Consider the following 24,521-nt stretch of genomic DNA (forward strand, 5'->3'; position numbering starts at 1 on the left):
TATCACCGGTCGGCACTTTCTCTCTCCCGCTCACAACCAAACGGTTTCATCAACTCGCCAACCACGTACGAATCATTATGGCATCAGAGCAGGCAAAATTCGAGGCATTCTTCAAGAATGCCGATAAAGACGGCAGCGGCAGTCTGACCTTTGACGAGCTCGCACAGACGCTGAGGAACAGCGGCTACAAGGGATCGGACGAGACTCTGAAGGTAAAACTATCTGAGACGCTGCTATTTTCCTTAACAAGTGCACCAACGTTGTTTTGCACTCTCCGTTCAGCATATTCTATTTAAACACTGTTTTTACGGCGCACCTACTGCGCTGCCTGATCTATGTAAACGTAATGACTCCGGTTAATCTGACCCGGTCTGATAGGGTTACCCTGAGTTCAAAGGCTGCTTATAGTGATAGTCCCTTCTATACTCGCGTATTACCGGTGGAAGAATCCTGATCTTGAAAGATCCCGAGTCTCAGGGTGCGTTTACACCGAAGTATATAGGCTTTCATGTCTGTCGCGGCAGAATAACATGACTTGAATATTATGAAAAAATATTCACAGTTTTTGGATTGGACGACTCTCACTTTATGCACGCTATTTCACAACGCAAACGATAACATTTTAACGTTGCTAAAAGATGTTTGACACTTCTTTAACCGCGTAAACAAAAAGAAACACCTTGACAGGGGCGGATTTAGGCTGTCTTCTGGGTCTTCCGGAAGACGGTCAGATTTCCAAGTTTACATAGACGGGTATCTAACTTTTTCTGTCGGAAGACGGTCAAATATGAGGATGCATCAACAAAGATAATTTGGAAGACTGTCAGAAAATATCTCTGCATCCGCCCCTGCTTGACATTAAGGAGTGTGCGACGTAGAGTAGACCCGCAAAGTAAAGTTAACAATATCTTTTATTCATGTTTGCAATGAAGGCCCCATATGACCTGTGAGTAACAACATAAAGCTTTCAAATATAGGGCATCTGTCTGGCCCGGTGTACAGACGCCGCAGCGGTAGTTGATTTCTGACATTTACGACTTATTACCAATTAAAAACAAACTCAACACACCAGGGTTGAAACGTCTTTGAAAACGTCACACTGACTCACACAGCAAGACAATTTGTCCCATAAGTCAGCAGTGGTGTTGGATATTATGGGGACAGGTTATTTTGTTGAGGTGTTATAAGAAATATGAAGTTCTCCGGCTCATAATAGGTTGCTCCCATAGATCGCCCGCATTGAGTGTCACCCGCCTCTGAACCGTGGAACTTTGAGGACACGGGTCGGTCCGCTGTTTTACTCTCTCTTTGTTGAACTTATCTGAACTGTCTCGAAAGCTTCCTTTTGAAAGTATTTAAATATGTTCTTTTGTCATGCCAAGAAGGTATCTGGTTGCATGGTTTTGCTGCAAATTCTTTCGCCGTACTAATAAACTCAGTCTGAGTAACGAGCTTAAAAGAAGCTTTATTTTTATCTCTGAAACCCCGGAAGAGTGGATAGTATTGCATATGAGCAAATGCACCGCGATGCACTGAAGGTGCTGTCGCAGAAGTATAAACGATTTTGCTAAGGATTTTAAGATGCAGAAAATACTGGCCCGCGGGTACGGTAGGGGTGGGAGGGTGTTAAAAGGAACCGCCCATTAAGTCGAAAAAGTCCAGTTCTAGATCAACATTCGATGTTGTTTCTATGACATTTCTCAAGTGGGGTCAACGAAAGTGGGGGGGAGGGGGGGCTCTTTTTTCAGACCCCCCCCCCCCCCCCTTTGAAATTTCTGGATGCAGGTCTATAGTGACAGAGAACACGAAACAGATATGACTCTTTTCATTTAAGATAATTTTTGCCGGATTATATCACCAGAGTGTTATGGAGAGGTACGCTAGGGTGAATCCTGGTACATATCCGCCCGCTGTGTGATAAATGGGGTTACATGCCTTTACAACCGCTAGAATGGGTACGCCTGGCTACCGGCCTCTTTCTACTTTCTTGTAACTATTTTCTTCTTTTGATTTATCTCGAGCCAATTGAGAAAATACCGGTCTTTACAATACATAGTAAGAAGGAGTTATTCATTGTTATTGCAGAGAAGCATTATTGTAAGAAGGTGCTTTTATGTTAGAATTGTGAATGCCAGGAAAAAAAGCTTTACTCAATTCTTTCGCGCCAAAAATTCAACCACCGCTCCCATGGATAAAACAATACATATTAAATATTTATTCAGTTCTCTTTCTTCTGGGTACAAAAATATATCCTGATACAAAAAACATGTACCTGTGTTAAATACCAACTATTCTGAATAATTTTAGCGTATAAGATATCTCATTTTAGGATTTCATCCGCATCATAGAAAATAAAGAATGGAATACACCGAAACTCGGGGTGCACTTCCCAGGCAAGTCGTTGTACAGCTATGATAATGGAAGTAGGCCCAATTTATTGTCCAGGGCAGTCGTATTGATTTTTTCCTCACAGAAATGTGTGATAAAAACCAACAACAAACAGGCAACCAAACGTCGACGGGACAGTAGTACATATTGTAGGGCATTTCTATAAATAGATTTAACAAGCTCTTTTCGTTTCTTTGGCGTGAAGAAGACGTTTATCTGTGATAAATGGGAGTGGTACTAATTAGAACAGCTGCTAAGCGGCTTGAATCCTCAATACAAAAACCTGGGACTTGACAGCATGATCTATCAGAATTTTTTAGGTAATGGCGTTTGTTTTTGGGCTACCATAGGCTGATTAAAATATCGTGGTTTCCCACCCGGACTTAAGTAGTATTTTCGAGTCAGTTAACCTCTGCTTAAACTGCTACCAGTTGCCCCTCCTGTTATCGATCTTGTATCCTTTACTGAAGAGAGAGATGTAAATAATAACAAACGGTTTTTGCGTTATCATCTGAGAGTCAGAGGAATTACGCCGAATTTTTTGTTTCTGACAGAGTGCAGTAGTCTTCACCCTGACGGTCAGGGATTTTCAGTCTCTGCCCATCCAAATAATTGTCACCGTTCACGACTGCACTCTCAGGGTGCATGGTCTGCCCATTCACAACAGCCTTCTTTTTCTTTTCGACTTCAGTATTCCAACCGCAGCTACTTATAATGCAAGTCCTTTTTTTTCTTTTGGGCTCTGCTGCCACCTGGTCCTTGAACGTGTTCAAAATATGACTCATAGTTTTCTGACTCCTTTATGTGCGATGGAAAGAAAGCTACCTCAGAAGGAATTGCATCTCCACAAGCTACAAATTAAACCACAAAAAAGTGCGTCTCTGACATCCTTTTTATTGTTTCTATATGATTAATACTTTTCTACATAAATACATGATGTCAAGCGAAGGCAGTTTCAAATTAAGATTAAACTTTCACTTAAAATTGGAGTTTAACAGCTGTATGAAGCGATGTAATCTTTATGTTCACTTTTACTCATCAACAGTCGTACCTGTACGCAAATAGTTTTCGCCTATTTTACGGAAAGATCCATAAAATTTGAGAAATATGATATGTGGTGCACGTAGTGAGCGTGTTTTTAATCATTAATATACCGTACACGTTCAAATTATGCTGGTTATTTGTGCAGTGTACTTAATATCCGTCTCTGTTTTGCGCTCTCACGAATATCTCTGATGAGCATTACGAAAGGTTATATTCGTCTACCAGGCGCCGCGTCATACGGTGATGTTTTTTTTATGATTTTTCTGGAACCAGAATAATGAAAGCTAGATTTTAAGTTCACTGTGTTAAAATGTGTTTATGAATGTGTTTGTGCGTGTGTGCATATGCATATGTGTGTGTGTGCGTGCATGCATGTGTGTGCATGCGCGCGCGCGCGCGCGCGTGTGTGTGCGTGTGTGTGAGAGAGAGAGAGAGGGGTTGAGGGAGAAGTACCCTACCCAACCAACTTAGCCCCTATTTTCATTCTCTTCGCAGACTGGCCGTAAGTACTCTAACACAAAATTTTACGATGTAGACAGAGAAATTTAAGTCAGTAAGTCGGTAGACACTTCAAGGCCGAACAGTGATGCCCTGAATTTCAGAGGTTACAACAGAGGCATACTGATAATAGATAGGCGTGTTAACAGTGAACCCCAGAACCCCAGGGTGCGTAATGAGAACTAGTAGTGGCTGACTCTTGTTAGGAAAATAGAGCACCAGCTTCTTGTACTTAAAAAACTGCTCTCGCTCTAAATCAATATTACAGTCTGTAGGAGAGACTGCGGAATTCAAGACGTAATCAAAAACAACTGTCAGGTTAATATCTCAGTTACGCAACTTAGGGTGTGATATTTTTTTTTGATTTTCCGACCCAATTTAGAGAGCTATCTTTAAAAGGCAATATCAAGTCTATGGAGTGCTTATAGCACTGTAAAATCCACTGTAAAATCAGACTGGACGAAGGCGAGCACATGACAAGCGGTGTATGTAGAATTAGCAATCCTGAAATCAATAGTTTCATGTGGATAAGGGTCTTCGGTGGAGTTGCTCGCGTAATAAAAACAAGTGGTAGCGGAAAACAATGAAGTGCCAGCGGTGAATGTTCATTATTATTGTTGGAAATGTGGTGATGAAAAAGCTGTTTAAGTCACCAAAGCGCTCTTTTTGCCCTATTTACCTCACCGGGGAATAATTCGTTGGGGAAACGCAGAAAACATTACGACAACAGCGGCAGTGTATTACTTTGATTGTACTTTTTAACGTAATAGGTGTTAAATAGAAAGTGCTCTGACATCATGGACGAGAAGCAGTTTTGTTACGGTTCTAACTACCGAAGTAATCATACTGCCAATTGATAGCAATCCGAATTTTTTCCATTTACTTCTGCAAACATATGTAATTATATTTTATATCTCCATCCAATACAGCTTTGAGAGAAAAAAAACAAAAATGTGAGGTCAATCTACTTATGTGAACGCCAATGCAGTGTAATACTAACAAGAAAATCTAAAACGAAAATTATATCTAATTTAGATAGATTTAGATAGAAATTTTTGATAAATAGAATGTATAATAGTCTTAAAAATTATTGCATTAGGTTCTGTTATTTTCTTTTACTTAAATTACATCTACTCTGAAGGACGTGAATAATGTATTATTTATTGTGATATAATACCTAACATAACTCTGTCACAGTTCATTCATTTTTCTTCCTTTCTGTATTTTTAATTTGAATGAGATTGGTCAGGATATTTTCAACCACCGAGTATTTCGAGTATGACCTGGAGCGGTCGGTTGTTTTAGAAGATTACAACCTGCGAGTTCATGAGAAAAGATCAAATGCTGAGACGGATTCTTCTAGGCATTGAATATTTTAATGTCACTTCTTCCATATTCCTGTTATATTTTGTTAGCAAAATCCCTTAAAGCCAAGCGCGTCGTCGTAGCTTCCTAGGCGTGAGACTCGGTCACAATGTAGATAAACCGTATTGTATTAAACATCATAATTTCGAAAGTATTTGCCTTATTGGCATGGGTGGTTTGTCCAAGGAGACTCATTCACTTCAAAACCAGGCGAAACTTCATAAGGAACGCCAGCCCCGTATTCATGGCGGTTGAGTGGGATCAATCGAACCACCCTTTGGGACAGGGGAAAGGGCCACTCTGAGCCAAAATGTGATTTAAAAGTTCTATTGTAAAAAGGCCCACCTCTTCATATAAAGACATCCCTTTGGGATTGCTAGCTAGAGACATGAACGCTGAACGCATGGCAAACAATGTGGAGAAACAACATAGGAATCCAACCCAGATCTTTGGTTGCTTCGATCAGAAACAAATTCAGCTTTAATATATACCTCGACTGCCGCAGTTTCTGCCCTCTCACTACTCAATTAATTGAAATGGCATTAACCTGTCACCAAGTAAAGCGCGCCTAGGACAACTTGAAATGCCAGAAGTGGCACGCATTTCCTCCTACACATAATGTTCAGGACCGTCACCCGTACACGATTACACAGGCCGAGTACAGGGAATTTATTTCAACCAGACAATTTTCCTACAATTTTCAGCTTAAGTATGAATGTGTGTGTGTGTGTGTGTGTGTGTGTGTGTGGGTATGCACATGTGTGTTTGCGTGTCTATGAATGTGTGTGTGTTTGTCACAGTGTTTCTGTTTCACTTCCACCCCCACGCCCTCTAAATGCATGTGGCTCTCAGCCCACGCGGTCACTTGAAATCGCCATTTTAAAGATTTGTTTTACTATGATCATGATATAAAAATCTGGACACTCCCAAGTGGTGAGAGGGCTGTGTGGTCAGGAAGGCGGTTTTATGCGGTTTTACTCCAAATATTTCTCACTGTCTTTCATGTGTCTTGAACTTTCTTTTGAGAGTTTCATATTGCAAAGAAGTGATTAGGCTGCACAATGCATAAAGTGGGATGGGAAGTCTGCAATGACTGGCCACCCTTGGTGAAAAGCCAGCATCAAGCGATGGGCACAATGCTCGTCATATTATATAATGTATTCGTAATTGATTTCGCTCGAGAATCTTGCAAATGACTTATGGGTTGAGATTTAACAATGGGGATTCCCGGTTTTGTTCACTTTGAATTAACGAGATATGATGTTCCAGTTTGATGGCTGTATTCTACTTGTCATCCGCAGACTATCTGCAACACTATTCGGGATTGAATTTTAAATTGAATGCAATAATATGTTAATTTTTGGTGACAATGTTCCATTGACACTGCTGATGTATAATTACATAACCAGACTGAAATTAATAAAGGAGTGAAATTAGATGAAACTCAAAATCAACTGTGACATTCCCGGTGTCAGCCACGCTGCGCAATTGCGATTACAGATAGTTTCATTGACAGAGCTACCAAAACACGCACATATTTCTTTGGACATTATATGGCATCATATTAACCACGCTGTGGCAAAATTACATTTTGTTTGAATAAGGCAGCGTTCACAACCAAAGTTGATCTGCTGACTAACAGCACCGTGGACCAAATATGGCCGATCCACTTGAAAGTTTACCACTTAGTCCCCGCGGGGAATCTATACAGTGTCTGTTAGGGGATTATAGGCAATCTTTCAAGTGGGTCTGCCATATTTGATCCAGGGATCTCTTAGTCCGCGGATCGACTTGGTCTGAATGCGCCCTAAGGCCCTCTTTTTTCACCCCGAGTTGGAGAATCTCCGAGATTAGTATAAACTTTTAAGCTGTCTGATAACGGAATGCATATGAGGGATAGAGATATCAGTCGATCCCAGTGCTTTGATACTAAGGGACACCTCCACCGTGGAGGTGTCCTTTAGTATGAACACAGTAACATTTAAGAAAAGACGTAGCCTGCGGATTAAAGAAAAAATATTCCAGTCCATTTTTGGCCACTTTAGATGCCCTGTTGTACGAGTTAATTGGGTTTATTATCTTGTCAATGTCGCGGCTTTTCTTAGGAGGGGCCTCTCTCTTTGGTATTTGAAAAATGAATTTGACCAGCGTTCAGGCAGTATTTAGGTGGAGCACGTTAACTTTATTTGACCTTTAATACCAGTTAATCATGATGATTATCTTTTCAATGCCATCATATCCTTAGGTGGGATTTCAAAATTGACATGTCCTATTTATCAGACCAGTTTACTAAAAGGACTTGATGAAGTTGATCAAAAAGAAGAAAGTAAGGCCAATTTATATAAAGGGACAGCTGCACCCGTTGCTTTTAGAATTAAAATTGAAATTACTTTATTTCATTTTTAGAATTGTTCATTTTTTAAAACTTAATTTTATTTTTTATATATTTGAGTGTGTCGCCCTCTGGCTTTTGGGAATATTGCACTAGCAGCATAACAGTAATCTACAGTAGATGATAAAAGTGTAAAATAGAAACCAAAGCGAGGTCTACATGTACTACACACATGCAGCTCATTTGGCACCTTGTTATAACGCATAGCTTTAATAGTGGATGTACCTATAATTATCTATTTGTGTTTATTTACTTTGCTATTTCTGACTAAAGACAACATTTTCAAAACACCCTTTTAGGCATTTTCATTTCATTAGTATATTACGTTAGAAGAATAAAAGCATTCCTGAATGTGTCATCAAGTGCATAGCGTGAAAGAACACACTAAAATTGCAGAGAGTTTAACACGGTAAAAACACATACTTAAAAGTCGCCCTGGGTTTCAAATATAACCCACTCTGCAACTGCCTTCAGCAGACACTTCATTATAAAATCATGAATAATCCTCTTGGGGCATGCAGTCCCTTGTAGTCTAAAATCGGATATATTGTAGCACAGAAAATTGCACAGTTATTGCACAGACAATAATTGATCGATGCGCATAGTTGGTATGCGGAAATATAATGGCCCATGGTTGGTATAAGGAAATATAATGGTTCATGGTAAGTATAGATAATGTTCCATTTAGAGACTTGAACTGCAATTACCGTTGATCAAATGGTAACTAACGATCTGGATATTGTACCGTTCTCCACGCAAATTCCCTGAAATATATCGTACATGACAACATAAACCATACGCTAGATTTAGAGATCTACAGATTTACCATAAGAGTTCCTAGATTATGACTGTAATAGTGCGTTTAAGTATATTGATTGTAGATCTTGTTATATACTAGAGAACAGTTGAAAAACAAAGGAATGTGGGGGTGCATGTAGATTCAATGGGTAAGGGCGCGAAAATGTTTAGGCCTATATTTGATAATGTTTTGATGATAATTAATTATTGACTCTCCAGACTTAGTTAAAATAAATACATTCTTCTGATTCAACAGATGAATCACAATAGATATAGCATACGTAGGACGTATTAGAGTGGATTTGGTGAAGATAGAACGCTAAATTAATCTTTTACACTTAGACTGCCTTCAGCTGAATCTGTATATGGGTAAAATTAAAATATGCCATACCCGATTGAGCATTATCTACTTCCCTAAGCTAGGAATGTTGCATTAAAATGCTCCATAATGTTACATTATAAATCCCAGTTTGTGGTCGTCCAAACCGGCGCTAAAGATCAATGCACACTTTAGTGATGGACAAAATATATTGTGCCTTTTCCTGTGATTAGCCTAGCGAGAATTCTCATATAATCGCTCGTCACTTCGCTGTTAATAATAGAGGGATTGAAACCGTAGCAGGTGGCTCTTAGGGGATCGTTTTATTGCATTTTTAGGCCATGAGACGATTGCGAACACATTGCAACGCGTGGTTGCCGGTAACGACCACTCACAATGATTCATAATATAAGTTTTAGGTGCCAGAAATATATATTTATGCAAAATGCTCGTTTGAGTTCAAATGAGACGCAGAGGAGTTATAAATCGGGGTCTTTCCATGTTATTATTATTATTATTATTATTATTGATAACCGTTTTTAAGGAGAACGTTATTGCTAGGCCAATCATCTTAGCAATTAGCTCATCAATCTGTAATGAAGGCATACATTTAAGAAGTAAACGCGATCTTGGACTCCTAACATGGAAGGGTAATAACTCAAGAAATAATGCACCGGCCGATGCACTGCTATACGTACTTGTAGGGAAATCATCCAAAATTTCTCTCCGCATGGGCAGACGATGACATAATGGGTTATTTAGGTTCGGGACATTCAGACATTCAGGCATATAATTTGACTGAATTCGCAGCACTATTAAATGTCAACAATTCGTCACACCAGTGTCCTTCAACGGAAATTATGTAATCTTTTTCTAAGGAGCACAAAACGTCTGTTGGCGTTGAGACAGATAAGTGAATGTGTGGCGTAACGTTTTCAATATTTGTCGTCTGCGACCAGCGTAATGAGGATGAAGCGGTTCTGAAAATGATCTTATCTTACGAATAATATAGAATGTTCGACCTCCCAGAAATGAGAAGAAAGAAGGGTATTACATTTTGAATAAAGTTGATACTTGTCGCCCACTTACGCTCTCGTATGCACTCATGACAATGAGTAACTGCAAAATGGCATCACATGTATTAATCAAGAATGCTTTACATTTTTGTTTAATGTATCATACATGAATTTAAACATTTAAAATTTACGTTCATATTTACAGTAGCAACACGCCTAAACATCAAACAACAAAGATTAGTTACAAAAAAAAAAAAAAAAAAAAAAAAAAAAAAAAAAGACAAAATGCTCTGGGAAATGACTTTATATGCAGTAGAAACATTTTCATAGATAACTAATTCAGAAACAATTAAGTCAGTGAGAAACACACACGTGTGGTTGGGATTCACATATAGGTACTAAAACACATTATAGACCTAAACCGCATTTGACATCCTCAAACGGATACCATTATCATTTAGTCCCTTGCATGTTTAATTTATCACTAGTGTATTTTCGGTGTCAATAGGATGTGTGGTGACAGGATATAAAAAGACAGAATAAATTAGGCTGGCGATTGGGAAATATTAAGGGGAAATTGTGCAATGCATATATACGATGGATGAAATAGGAACTATAAATATATGTTGAATTTGTTAATATGTTGTGCGAATTAGAGGAAATATGCTCATGGCACTGCAAATGTTTCCCCAAATAAAGGCTTGTTATTTCTGTGTTTTTTTTTTAATTAGAACTCCCAAATGGCACAAGACTGCAGTGAAATTGTAATCGATATAGAAACGAAAAGAACTGAGACTTGCTACACGAACATTTATCGAACATCTGCGTTAAAAGGAAAACAAATACTGTACATGCATTCATAAATACATTTCAAGCAAATTTGACATTTTTCATATTAAATCGTTTTACACCAGGCTACAGAGGCAGTGAGGATGAGTGAGAGAGAGAGAGAGAGAGGGAGAGAGTGTGTGTTTCATTTTCATGTTCGAATTCACATTTATAAACTATCACTGGGATTCTATACATGGTCCAGCTATACATGCACATAAGAAACGTCAAACCACAAGTATGTCGGGGCGTAAAGATGAACGTGAGGTACAGTAGTGTACATCAGTGGAATGAATCACAATGGAGTCGATTCTAGGGGAGTGCCAGGATTACTTAACTGGCAACTTGATATCCTTAGGAAGATACTGTTTAAGAGATGGAGTGATACAATATTACATAATATTACTTTGGTGTATCTTCCTATAGGTAGGGAGGAGTGCCTTCATATACAAGGCAGCAATTTCTGGCACGGAGAAACCAGATTAAGATGCGAGATAATGAGAGAAGTAGTCTTCGAAATTAATGACTAAGATATGATTATGTGATAATAAATCCATTGTAAGAAAATGCACTTTAGAAATTGTGATTATGGACAGTACGAATGGAAATTCATTTTAGAATAAATTTAACAGACAGATGTATGAGTGTGTGTGTGTGTGTGTGTGTGTGTGTGTGTGTGTGTGTGGAGGGGGGGTGATCACCAAATATTTGTTTGATATATTATAAAAACCTCTGATAAGGACTACTGGAAGAACAAGGCTGGTATTCCAATATACAAAATGTTCACCAAAGTCACTATAAAAAGGGAATCTAAGAACCGTAAGTTGTATGTCATTTTCCTCTTTCTTTCCTGCTGCACCACAGAGCACGTTCCGGGACTGGGACGGTTCTGGCGATAGTAAAATAACTTTTAAAGAGTACATGGACGCCATGACCGGCGCCCCACCCGAACTTCACATGTAAGTGAACAAAAATGTCCCCGCATGATGTATATGTCTTCGTTGTTGATGTCAGAGTAAAAGATTAATGTCAAGCCCGCTGACGTGATGAAATACTCTGCAGTGTTGCAAACTTAACGGTACTCTGAAAGGTGGTGATCTGGTTTTCTGCGCTTTTTGCAGTAGAATTACGCCTTGGAGGAATGGAGTTTAAAAATGAGTAAAGTGCTTAAAAGTTGGCAGCCCTGCAACTGTTGTTGTTTTTATAGATTATAATAATTTTTTTTAGCTACTTGGTATCTGTTACCGTCTTTGTGGTTGTTGTCGTTGTTGTGTGTTGATATTTTATGTCAAAGAAGTGGTAAGTTCATTGATGTTCGCCCTTATGTCAGATGTTCTTTATGTCGTTGTTTACCATTTTATGTCACCCAGTGTATTGTAATAAAAAACAAAATGATGTTTTAAAACCCGGTTGATGTATTTGGTTGGGTTGAATGCCTCCTATGAAAGTGGAATTATTGGTGACACTTCGAACATTCAATCTTCACACATATTTTTCTTGTTTGCTAAATGCCAAACGTTAAAAAGTTCTGTTGACTCTTTGAATATTGTAGACATCCTTATTGTTCACATTTTTTAAATGACTGATTCTTATATGAGAGGCATATTTACTAACGGCGTCCATTTTACAGTTAAGTGAAAATAGACAAACCTTTCAAAGCAAACTAACACTAATGACAATCATACATAAAAATTAAAGTTACATTTACAGATAAACAGACTGATGTTTAAGAAATAAATGTATTTTTTTATTCACCGTATTCACCTGACGTCTAAGAAGAGACGCACATTTAACAGCCAAAACAGCGCCAGTAACAAATTCTATTTCACAATCGCACAAAAGAGCGACCAGACCAATAAACGTCTATGTTTTGGTTGGATTAATTAAATATTATTATTATTATTATTATTATTATTATTATTATTATTATTATTAAAATCTAAATTTATTGATGTGAAATATTTAGTTTTGCGAAGGAGTATTAATTCAGCTTGCACATGAACGTATAGTATGTGTGTAACCAGTTACCATAGCGCTTTCTTCAGTCACCAGCTAAAATCAGAACATCCCGCTCTCCAAGGTCTCGAAATCCATCCCCTCACCGTCTCCATGAAAAAAAGGCTAATGGAGGCGTGACCGTAGTACTTGAGTTGTGTTCGTCTGGTTTTGGCTGGAGACTGCAGAACCCGCCGCATCCTTGCATGTGTTTCAGCCATAGATGTTGTATGCACGTTGTTTTATGTCTCTCTTCCAGAACTACTTCAGTAATGCCGACATTTCTGGGGACGGTATAGTTACTTTTGACGAATACATGGTTGCCATGGGGCAGGTGCCTCCGGAGCAGCATAAGTAAGTTACTGTACTGTAGAGCACGCGTGTGGCGATGCACGTGCTCATACGAACACGATCTGATCATGTAGTGCATTAATTTTACTCCGTTACTATCCCATAGCTAAACTTCCGATTCTGTTCAGATTCAGATGTTTTATCGGAACGTTTAGTGTCGACAATGAAAAAGTAAGGTCACTATACTATAACGCATATAAACGTTTTTTTTTTTTTTACAATTTCATTGTTTATTGCGATGCAGATATTGTCATTCCGTGGTGCTATTGCACCAGTAAGTCTGTTTGTACTAAAGGTCCTGCTGATGATAGAAAAGTGCATTTTACAAATTCATAGATGAAATCATAATTCGTCGATGTACAGGCTCATAGCCAGCATTTCAAAGGGGGGGGGGGGTTCTTTTTCTGAAAAAGTGGACCTTTTACCCTGAAACTTCGAGTATCTAGATAAAATTTTATCCAAAGGGGACCATTTCCTGGCAAAAAAGGGAGGGGAATTCCTGGCAAAAGGGAGATTCTTTCGACGGGGGTTTTTGCCCCCCCTCCCACCGAACTTCCCTGGCTACGGGCCTGATGATCGTTAGTTGCTTTAACAGATGCTGTATATGCAGTTTTATTAGTAGTTATAAATTTTAACATATCTGTACTTTAATCAATGTGAAAGTGATACCTGAGCTGGTGTGAGTCAGTGAGAAGAGAAATGGGAAATGCGGTAGTTGAGACGGTAACAAAGTGGTAACATTCATCATTGCGGACGGCTTTTCTCTTTCTAGGGCCGCAACGCTTCGTAAGCTGTTCAATGACTTTGACATCGATAAAAGCGGCTTCATCGACAGTAAAGAGCTGCAGGCAATCTTCAAAGAGATGGGTTCCGTGTATTCCGAAGATGTTTGTCAACGTCTCATCGATGCGGCCGACAAAGATGGCAGCGCGACCCTGGACTACGAAGAGTTCATCAAGAAAGTATTCGGTTATTAAAAATAATGCGGAAAAGACAAAACAAAAAACAAAAAACTGACGTTCGACGTTCGTGTATTTCCGCCACGAAATGCGGACGAAGCCGAGTTGGTCTTCGCTCTTGTGGGCCAGTCTTTAGCCTTTTGTAAAGAGGTGCACGGAAAGATTGTGTAAACTGGGTGCGATTCGGTTTCCTTTGAAACTTTTGGAACTCCGCAGTTGAATGGGATTCCCCTGGCTGGTACACAGAACAGTGCAAAACTCACTTTTAGCAATTTTTGTCGACTTGGCGATATTAGTTACATCATGTTAGTTTTCATGCCTCTTCTAATTTTTGCTTATATTGAGCAGAGCAGCATTTGGAGATGTTTGAGAGACCACATTATATATTTAGTGCAATTTTTTAAAAATTAGTTTTCAACTTTTCAATTACTCATTTTAGTTGTTAGAATTTTCTAATCCTTTTTTTATTGTAGTCGAAATGAAAAGACAATGCAGAGTAATTTTAACATCTTTCTTTCGTAATAATTACTTTGTGTATATTTTGTGGGCAGCGCATTTTTACAGATGTTTAGAATTTTAAATTTTACACTGAATTTAGATAACAAAATTGTTTACATTTTTAGTATCTAAAAGTAATGTTTGTTACTGAACGTGATAATTTTTAACAATTTAAACTAACACATTTCTTGATCTAGCCTTTCAATATCAAAACTTTTTGAAAATTGTCTTTCTCCGATAGGTGCAATTTTGCTTACAATTGTTCGGAATAACATTTACTTATAAAGCTAAATAAAGCTGCGAATCGACACATTTGTTCATGTATTGGTGTTTTTTTTCCGATGATTCTTCAGTACTTTTTATTTGAAATCGTACGTATACGAAAATATATAAAAAAATATTCTGTACCCCTAGAAGTCTCCATCAACCACGTCATCATGGTCAGTGCCTTTCATTTCAGATTTAAGCACTTCGAGACAAAACAAATAACCCAAATAAACCCAATGTTAGGCTAGTCAAAAAATTTAAATTGTTTCATGATTGCAACCGACATTTTAAGGAAAATTTGATTTTCTTTCACATGAAACAAATGCACTGGATATTGGTGTTGTAAAAGGGAGAAATGTATAACTGATCCTAGCGTTGCTTTTATTCTCTGAAATCATCCACACTGTGGCTTTTATATTTTATTCCCGCTCCCCCAAAATAATGATAGAAAATGATGACATAGAACGCCCGATCCGAGAAACTGAACTATTTTTCTATGCCTGTTAAAAAAAGCCTTCAGACTCTGTTCATGTCACAGGGAGTGGCTGCACTTCAAATTTCTCTCTCTCTCTCTCTCTCTCTCTCTCTCACACACACACACACACACACACACACACACACACACACACACACACTGCATCAAATTTACCTTTCCAATGCAGATGAAGCCCGTTCCTCTTTTCTAATTAAAATGGAGAAAATCGCATTTATAATTATTAAAAATTCTGTTAATCACAAATACACGCTATATCTGTTTCCTACGGTTTGAATGTTAATTTAAATGAAAATTAATGAGCTAAGGTATAAAAGAGGTGCGTGCGTGCACGCGCGCGCGCGTGTGTGTGTGATAGAGAGAGAGAGAGAGAGAGTGTGATATTTAAGTTTCATTTTGAGAATTTAAAATAAAATGACTTTTAAGCATACAGTTGTAACTGCCTTACTACAACCCACTCGCATCCTTTGTCGTCTTCCACATCTTGGTCATTCCCCGTCATAAAATTTCTTAATCAAATTTTTTATCAGTAAGTTCCTTTAAAAAGACGCTTGTTCATTTCCTTCATGCGTAACACGGATCCCTCCGCTTGCTCATCACAGGTATGACGTCATTCAAGTCATCCGCCCGACAGAGAGACCCGCATGATTATAAATAAAAGAAAAATGTAGACATAAACTCATCACTTCATCATAGCGAATATAATATACAATATACAATAGAAACACGTTGCTATTACTCCACTCTCCCTCGGACAAAATGGACAAGGAACAATTTGAGGCATTCTTTAAGGAGGCGGATAGCGATCAAAATGGGACGCTGTCCTTATGTGAACTGTGCGGCATTCTGAGGAAAAAGGGCTACAGAGGCAAGGATGAAGAAATAAAGGTAGGCTCCTTGATATCCGTATTGCTCTCTCTCTCTCTCTCTCTCTCTCTCTGAGCCTTAATTTACTTTTCCTGATGTGTGTGATTTTATTTATTTTAGGGACGAGTTAGAACAATTACAATGAAACACATCGTTGCGCAAGCAGCAAAAGCATTGCAATGCATGCAAGTCACTCATTAACTATAATTATTTTCTAGTTATTTTGGTTTGTTTTGATGTGTGAATTTATGAAAGGAATTATTGATCGAAAGGAAAAACGTTAAAACGATTTTTTTAAATGCGGTATTCACAAAACGCTAAGGATACTAGTTTTGCTTGGTCCGAATTCACCGGCAGAGCTATTACAGATGTATAAAAATGAAAATAATTACTCCTGTTAATCAGCTAAGTGACGGCAAAACAGTTAATGCTTTTTATCAATTACCTTGCTTAGCGCAATGAAACATCAAAACGCTTGAATAAAACATGAATTAGGTCACATATGCAGTAATGCAGAAAGGGGCCATCGTTAATGGTTGATGTCGACGCTTCCTCTGTCGAATTATTCAGAGACACAACTTATATTGTATCGCTATTATCTCCCTTAATGAAAAACGTTAATGCTTATAGCTCTTTGCTAGAAGCGGATAACACTGGCAGGTAGAACCTTGGTATTGGTAGTGTCTTCTCATGCACGTGACCCTTTCCTATCTCCTCCCCATTCTGGGTAGACTTTGCTAGATTTCCCCCTCTCTTTCTACCTTTGTCTCTTTCTTTAACTCTCTTTGTTTCTTTGACTTCTTTGTCTCCCCTCTCTCTTTCTCTCTCACATACACACACATTCACACACTACTTTAAAACAAATTATTAATACCAGTAGATCAGCGCCGTCTGCTTACGTTTTGATGTGGGCTTGTTTACAAATAAATGATTATCATGTCAATTAGCGCAGTAGCAAGGGACACTAATATCAATAATCCTTTGAAAGAGATACGCAAAAAAAAATCGCCAGCATCTTCAGTAGTGATAATAACCCAATCTTCAATTTCAGACTGTTATTTTATTTTATTAAAATACTGCTGCTGCTGTGCGATTTACAGGTATAACAATCTCAGATTGTAAGACAAGATCCCTGAGAAACCTAGAATGCCCATAACAAATTTTGTTGTAGATTATGTTTTATTTATGAAGACAGCATATAATGCGTCAATTCTTTAAAAAGTGACCAAATGATCAGGATTATTTTTAAATGAAGCATATAAGGGTATACATTACCACTCGACACGCGTTTGGTCCTTAATTTAAAGGGAAGGGAGCAAAGAAAGTAATTAAGAAAGAGGGAAAAGAAACAAGGAAAGTAAACATATTTTAAAAGAAGGAAAAGAAAAAGAAGGAAAATATTTCATTTTCTCTACCATCGAGGTCCCCTTTGATGCGATTGAACACACAATGGCAGTTATTAATAATAATAATAATAACGAAAATATTAATCATACATGTATGTTTCAATTACACGTGCATTTGCTGGCTCTCTTTTCTGTGTTAAATCTAAATATTTAATATCAAATCATATATATATATATATATATATATATATATATATATATATATATATATATATATATATATATATATATATATTTATTTATTTAGACGAGCCAATACATAAACAATAGTAAAGAAAATCAGGTGAATCGACCTATATTTTATAAATTTCAAGGTTGTTCTTTTCTCTCAGCAGCGCCTGTATCGTACCCGTTGACAAAGGTAAAGCTGTCTTCCGCTGACCTCCATTATCAGACTGGCATATTTCAGAATAAAGGATTAGATTCTGGTGGATACTTCATCATACGCACCAACAGTTCGCAGTCACAGTTCAGCGGCGCGCGGAAGTCAGTTATGGCTAGTCAACATATCATACATAGTACTGAACATACATACCGGGTAGAACAATCCTAGCCTTGCTTCTTATTATTTAAAGAACCAAAAATTGACACATTGAAAACGGAATGTTTTGACTGAAATAAATTAGAACAATGACATTTCGCCATTATATAAAAGATAAATTCCTAGAATTTAGGCTCTTGGTTGTTTCATAAAGAATATTTTAGGCCGCTTATATCGTTTTCGGTTTTCACATCAACAAATTAGAGCTATGTAATCATACCTCACGATACTTGTTATCTATATTTGTTTTATTGCGTGTGGACTTTCTGTGATAACTTATCAAAATGGCAATATCCGTGGTATTTATAAATAAGCCTTCATAAGAAAACAGACAAGTTATAAGGCATAGAACATTTTACCTTATACTTGATCTGAAAAATTATAAACACGCAAATCTCTAGCCGTAACAAATTCCATAAATGATAATAATAAATAATAAATCATTACATGTCTGCATGTTTGTTTATGCAGCTCACAACATTTCGACGAGAGAAATCGGCAAATATCTGCATTTTAATCTAAATCCAGAGCTAATATCAATTTGTTGGAAGGGACCCTCCCTCCCTTCCAGGTGTGGTCATCCATGTGAGGTCACCTGTCCACCCCCCCCTGTCTTCAGTCTTACTTGTTTTGTGTTGCAGTCTCTTCCGGTCGGCTCTGTAGTTTCCACGTGCTCCTTCAGAGTTTAGCATTACATACTTTGCTTTCAACAGACGGAGGTTTATTGAGTCAACAAAATGTAAATCACACGCATTCATTGCTTGAATTAAATTAGATTAAATTGAATCATATTCCATGTGTTATATTGCATTCGTGATACACTACATATAAACTTATCTATACATGTCGGTGAAATTTCGTGCTTCGTCTGCCGCGAAGATGATTTAAATGATTAGAGCAGTCTTGTTCGTTCATATATCCTATCCAACCACTCCTCGGCAAAATAACCCAGGATTATTAGTGCATAACATCCATTTACTACAGATGCAAATAATGCTCACAGTTTTCAACTAAAGCACCTTATTTTCCCCTTTTTTGTTGACTTAATGTCTTCCTATATTTGATTAAATAACCTATTACGTATTTAACATAACATGCGTACATGTATGTCTCGACGTCGATCTTCTCTGTCTATCTGCGTGTTATGTGCAAGTCGTTGATGCACGGTTGATTTTAATACGACTCACAAACAATGCGAGAGAGAGAGAGAGAGAGAGAGAGAGAGAGAGAGAGAGGTAACTAAAAAGAGAAAGAGAAAAGGGATCGGAATTCCATGGTCATACACCTGTTTTCAAATCTCTTATCACAATTCCATGAATCAAATTCAAAACTAATGAATAAAATGAGGATCCGGTTTCATTACTAACACGCACACGACAACCAGTCATCTTATTTCAAGCAGCAAAACACGCGTCATTGATTTGCCATCTCATGTGGTTATTGAATATTACCTGCGCAATATCATTTTAATGACTCATGCCTTATAAAGAGAGTCATCATTATCAAATATTTACACTACTTTGATCGACCCTAAGGGAGCATCTAATAAAGGAAATCGAAAACCGTCGTTTCTCTATAAAAATTTACCAATTTGATAATAAATTATAAATATTTTACCATGACACTCACATATACTGTTGGATATTTATTACATATGATAGTGAAGCAAGAGATAAAATGTAATCTTTGTTCCATTCGCCCGACAGGAATTTATATTGTGCTATTTAACTAGTTATGTTTCATTGCTTTATTAGCACTGATCTTTTAGTATAACTTCAACCTTTTGGCTGTTATGTTTTAATAAGCTTATTAAATTTTCAAAGAGGGCATGTTAGACATATTAATTCTTTTACCGATCGTGGTAAGGCACGCGTTGTTATATTTTCTGCCGATATTAAATGTTACCTTCTGAAAGGCGCAGAATAAAGTTAGAACGACCAAATGAGACTAGAAACTCGCCTTTCTGTGTTGAATTGTTCGTTACCACATTTTGCTTGCTGAGGTACGCAGGCCGCACCAAGTGAAGTGTGCTCCACTTTTATGTCCTCTACCATAAGTATTCTCTAGCTGTTACAAAACTATATGAAAAATTAATATGCATTTTTGTAGCAGCTATAGAAAGCCTCTGTTAAAGAGTACATATTTAATGGGAAAAGCGATTTTTCTCAGCATAAAACAGGATTACGGCGTACATGTATCCTAGAGCTTATATGAGCCGGTGTTACAGGAATGGTAGTCCTCCAGGAACCGTAGTCCGTTCCCCATTACTTTGTACAGGTGGCATTTGGCCAATATACTAACCCCAATAGGCCTACTCCAAATAACCTTAGCCTGTACTAATCATATGGGACCCAGGACTTTCATTCCTAGGACTACCATTATTGTCACACAGGCGCCAATGTCAATGAGATAAAACGATATGTCCTTCTGCCGCGTTTCCCTGGACAATATCCCATTAACCATACCGCCCTTGAGTACTGTTACTTTGGACTCATTAACCAAAATGTCCCTTTTAACTTCCATGTGTTTTTTTTTATCTGTAGAAATACTTTGAAAGCGTCGACACATCGGGGGACGGGCAGATTTCTCTGGAGGAATACATGGTAGCTATGGGCTTAGTGCCACCTGTTCACCACAAGTGAGTATATGCTTATACTTGATGTATTTTAGGCGGGTCCTAGGGTTATTTGAGTAAACGCATGGGCCACGAGGGCGGGTTGTGGGGTTGTACGGGCGGGTTGGGGTGGGGTGGGGTGGGGGAGAGGAGAAGGTGGGAGGGGGATACAGATGCAGGCTTCACAAAACGGCTTTAGATTCAAATTTTGTCTTTAATTTTAATTTTTTTCAAATTTGGTATACTCCATGTATAAAGCAAGTAAATAAATTAACCAATGAACATTTTAGAATTTTATTGACTACCACCGACTTTCTTTCATATTACAGCGGACATAAATTTTTGACTATAAGTTTAGATCAGTTTTCAGGTTAAAGTCTTTTTTTGTGAAACAGACCCCATGGGAGGCAATTTCTTCCCCACTCTGCCCCCCCTCTCTCTCTTTGCTATGTTTCGATTCATTGTTATTCGTTGTGGTTGAGAATAGCTTTTTTCATCTTCCAATTTATTAACTCTCCGAGGTTTGGTTGGTGTAACAGAACTGAGACTGTCACGAGTGTCTAGGTGACGAAATATTTAACGGTAATTAAAATGTTGTCCTGAAGTCTTATAAAAGAAAAAAAGGATTTTATGAATATTTGCAATTAGCTAAATTTGCCGCAAAGAAAAAAGTAAACAAACACTGTTTCAGAGGCCCAACTAAAACATTGTCTAGAATATGGCATCAGAAAATTTGCAGTAAAATATTTGGTGTGAATTGAATATTTTACGACCATGAATACTTCAATCAACATCAACTTAGACAGCAGTGAACATTTCCCTTAAAGCTACACTGTAGCAACGACTAATAGAAACTAAAGGTATATAAATTTTCCCAGGGCTGCGATGTTTCGAGGTGTCTTCCAACAGTTTGACAAGAACGGAGACGGGAAGATTGACAAGCACGAGCTGAAGGCTTGCCTGGCCGAGCTGGGACGGAATTACACCGAGGAAGAGACCGCCAGGTGGCTGGCTCAAATCGAAGATAAGGACGGAGACACCGAGACCATGAATTACGAAGAGTTTATTAAGGAGGTTTTCGGAGTCGACGTCTAAACGTGTGTTCTTTTTTTTCATGGAAATCGAACACGGTGCATAATTCCAACCAAATTCATTAATGACGTTTTTTTTCTGGCTTTGAAAATATTGTGGATTCAAATAAAAATTTGTTATGGCCAGCTTCACAATTTAAGTGTACCGTTTTTTTCTATTTTTTGTATGTTGTTACCTGTTTGTCTAATTCAGTAACTTATTTTTTGATTAATATTTGTCATGGGAAATAAGTACGATTCCTAATTGTACGTTGCTCCTTCGTTGACAACAGACATAAAACGTACAAAAAAACTTTGAAACTTTAACTTTATATATGTATCTTATATACATGTATTAGAGAAAACACACAGGTGGTGTGGGTAACATCTTTGTGATTTGGTAACTTATAAGTTTATTAATTGACTTTTCTCGATATTGTAAGGTGACGGAAGTTTCGTTTCGCTGTAAATATTTAAAGATTTAGTTTTGTTATTTTATTTATTTCATATTAGATGCATTAGTTTTATTTGGAAAGGGGTTTGTTTGTTAGCTACCGTTATTTTTGTCGACATTTCCATTTTTAATTCTTTGGAATATTTATCCTGGGAAATGAATATAGCCGGTTACTAATGTTAGTGGGAATGTTTTTGGTACATGTATGTAATTAGATTCAATATAATCTGCCGCTCATTCTTAACATATCAAATGTTGGATCTTTCACCTAAAATATTTATTATTTCAAGTCTTCATTGTGAATATATTTTGATACACTAGCGATTTTAAGTATTTCTAGTCTGCATCGCTATTGATGTAAGCATAATGCAAGCTCACGAAGATGGATCAAATATTTGTATATTTTCATTTCTTATTTAATCAAACTAAAATCATTTCCCTTTTTATTGCGTCTTAAGAGGTTTTTTTTTTTATGAAAAGCGAACTGCACTGATGCGCAATCGTTGTTGCTTTCAACTGTCTCCCTCATACCGGCAATCCGGGGGAATATTGTAAGAAAATAAAACGGTTGGTTTTTTACAAAAGATCGTTTACATAATGAAGATTCTTAAAAATATTGCTTGGCAAGATCACTGTGCTGAAAATAAATAAATCTTTACTCTGGAAAAGTTACAGACATGTAGTTGATGTTTATTTGTTGTTAGTTTTACTCCTCGATTGGTGTCTATTTTCTCATGATAAATGAATAAATAAATAAATAAATAAATGAATAAATACAAAATTTAAATCGACGTAGTAGGCCTAACTGTTTTATTTGCATCTTCCTGCAATTTAATTTCATTAATTGTTTTTACTCGAATCCACTCCTAACATACTATTCTTTTTTTCTTTCCCGAAATCACAAGAGATTGAAATTCTACATAAGATAAATGGATTGATGAATATAGTTTATTGAATTCTTTTTGTTTGAACAGACATATAAATGAAAATGTAAATTATTGATAGACGAAAAAGTTGACAAAGATTCAAATACATACCTGCTCTTGTCATTTTTTTCTGATTGTAAATTAACTGTCTGTTTTCGGGTTATTTACAGTTCTTCAGGCAAAAATTAATTTTCTGTCCCTTTAAGAGTAGATTTATTTATTTTTTAAGCCGATATTGATGCAGTCACATTACAGCCAGGATAAAGGAAAACAGAGAAATGTGATATAACATTTAAATCGATTTAACATCGTCAACCGGTGTGATGGACAGCAATACGGTTTAAAATGAGGTTTTGTGAAATTTCCACACTAAAATGACTTAAATCACTAAAACGACGGATATTTCGAGTATCTACATGTATGAACAAAATTCACAACCTTCACTTTGACATATTCACAATCTTTATAGGACAAGAATAAGACAAATGTTTGCGATATTTTTGTGTTTCGAAAATAAGAAGAAATAAAATATTACCGGCATAAGTTGCAAAATGGAGAAGTCCTTTTGCTCTGCTTTTACTCAAGTAAACAGGCGTATCATATGATTTAACTGACGAAAAAAAGAACACACTATTAACTGAAAGCGAAAAAAATCCATAGGTCCACAAAGTCCACACAGGTCTACATTTCTTTCATTCTTTTTTATCTGCCTGTAAACTGAAAATCCGTGCACGTGTATTTTCGCTCTGCTTAAGATGTGTGTGATAAGCCTAAAATAATTACATACAGACAACCTGCATAGCCCAAAAAAGTAATCATTCAGTTTATTTAAATCACTCTGATATATCTTCGCAAGCTTATATACAAAAACAGAGATGACAACAGGCTAGTATGTTGGGTTATACTAGAATGTTTTTTGTCCATGAGCTGAAAATGATTTGTTAGTATTAAAAATTATTATTGAAAATATTAGAATTCAAAATTTGTGATAAATTGTTTGTTCGTGATCTTTCAGTATAGAGATAGGGTCAGTTATGACCCATTCTTTGAGCAAAATACCTGTGAAAACCGACGTCTACCACCCAATCAGCCAGCAATAACAAACTCAAGAATAACTTCAAATTAAAAAATGTTGTAATAAAACCAAAAGCAATACCGATAAACGCAAAAAACATCTACATGAAGTTAAAAGAAGGCGGATTTAAAAATAATTGTTTTTATTTTTGATGAGATTTTGTTACCAAAGAATATGCATCATATCTTAATCAAACAAGATGGTTCAGGAACACCACTAAATTACGAGATTTCGCATGGCGGTTCTTAATCACAGTGAATCTTGATCGTTTTGATTTTTAAATAACTCTATGTTCCTTCGAAGTTCTGACGGTCCGATGTTGGGATTCTATGAAAAACCTACATTATATTGAACTTT

General features: G+C 37.1%; 2 protein-coding genes across 2 annotated transcripts; both read left to right on the forward strand.

Moving 5' to 3' along the window:
• On the forward strand, positions 1-14,759 carry LOC106157386 (neo-calmodulin). Its single transcript, XM_013533024.2, has 3 exons — positions 1-212; positions 12,903-12,997; positions 13,767-14,759. The coding sequence occupies exons 1-3, from the start codon at positions 78-80 to the stop codon at positions 13,969-13,971; spliced, it is 435 nt and encodes a 144-aa protein (XP_013388478.2). The 5' UTR covers positions 1-77; the 3' UTR covers positions 13,972-14,759.
• Positions 14,760-15,877: 1,118 nt separating this feature from the next.
• Positions 15,878-22,835, forward strand: LOC106157378 (16 kDa calcium-binding protein). Its single transcript, XM_013533012.2, has 3 exons — positions 15,878-16,099; positions 20,569-20,663; positions 21,518-22,835. The coding sequence occupies exons 1-3, from the start codon at positions 15,971-15,973 to the stop codon at positions 21,732-21,734; spliced, it is 441 nt and encodes a 146-aa protein (XP_013388466.1). The 5' UTR covers positions 15,878-15,970; the 3' UTR covers positions 21,735-22,835.
• The last annotated feature ends 1,686 nt before the right edge of the window (positions 22,836-24,521 follow it).

Source organism: Lingula anatina, chromosome 5 (assembly GCF_051362555.1).
Source record: "Lingula anatina isolate TDL-2025a chromosome 5, LinAna3.0, whole genome shotgun sequence".
Lineage (NCBI taxonomy): Eukaryota > Metazoa > Brachiopoda > Lingulata > Lingulida > Lingulidae > Lingula > Lingula anatina.

Coding starts and splice junctions, on each gene's coding strand:
- LOC106157386 (XM_013533024.2), top strand. CDS start 78: ATGGCATCAGAGCAGGCAAAATTCGAGGCATTCTTCAAGAATGCCGAT. Junction 213..12,902: donor GATCGGACGAGACTCTGAAG/GTAAAACTATCT, acceptor TCTCTCTTCCAG/AACTACTTCAGTAATGCCGA. Junction 12,998..13,766: donor GTGCCTCCGGAGCAGCATAA/GTAAGTTACTGT, acceptor TTCTCTTTCTAG/GGCCGCAACGCTTCGTAAGC.
- LOC106157378 (XM_013533012.2), top strand. CDS start 15,971: ATGGACAAGGAACAATTTGAGGCATTCTTTAAGGAGGCGGATAGCGAT. Junction 16,100..20,568: donor GCAAGGATGAAGAAATAAAG/GTAGGCTCCTTG, acceptor TTTTATCTGTAG/AAATACTTTGAAAGCGTCGA. Junction 20,664..21,517: donor GTGCCACCTGTTCACCACAA/GTGAGTATATGC, acceptor AAATTTTCCCAG/GGCTGCGATGTTTCGAGGTG.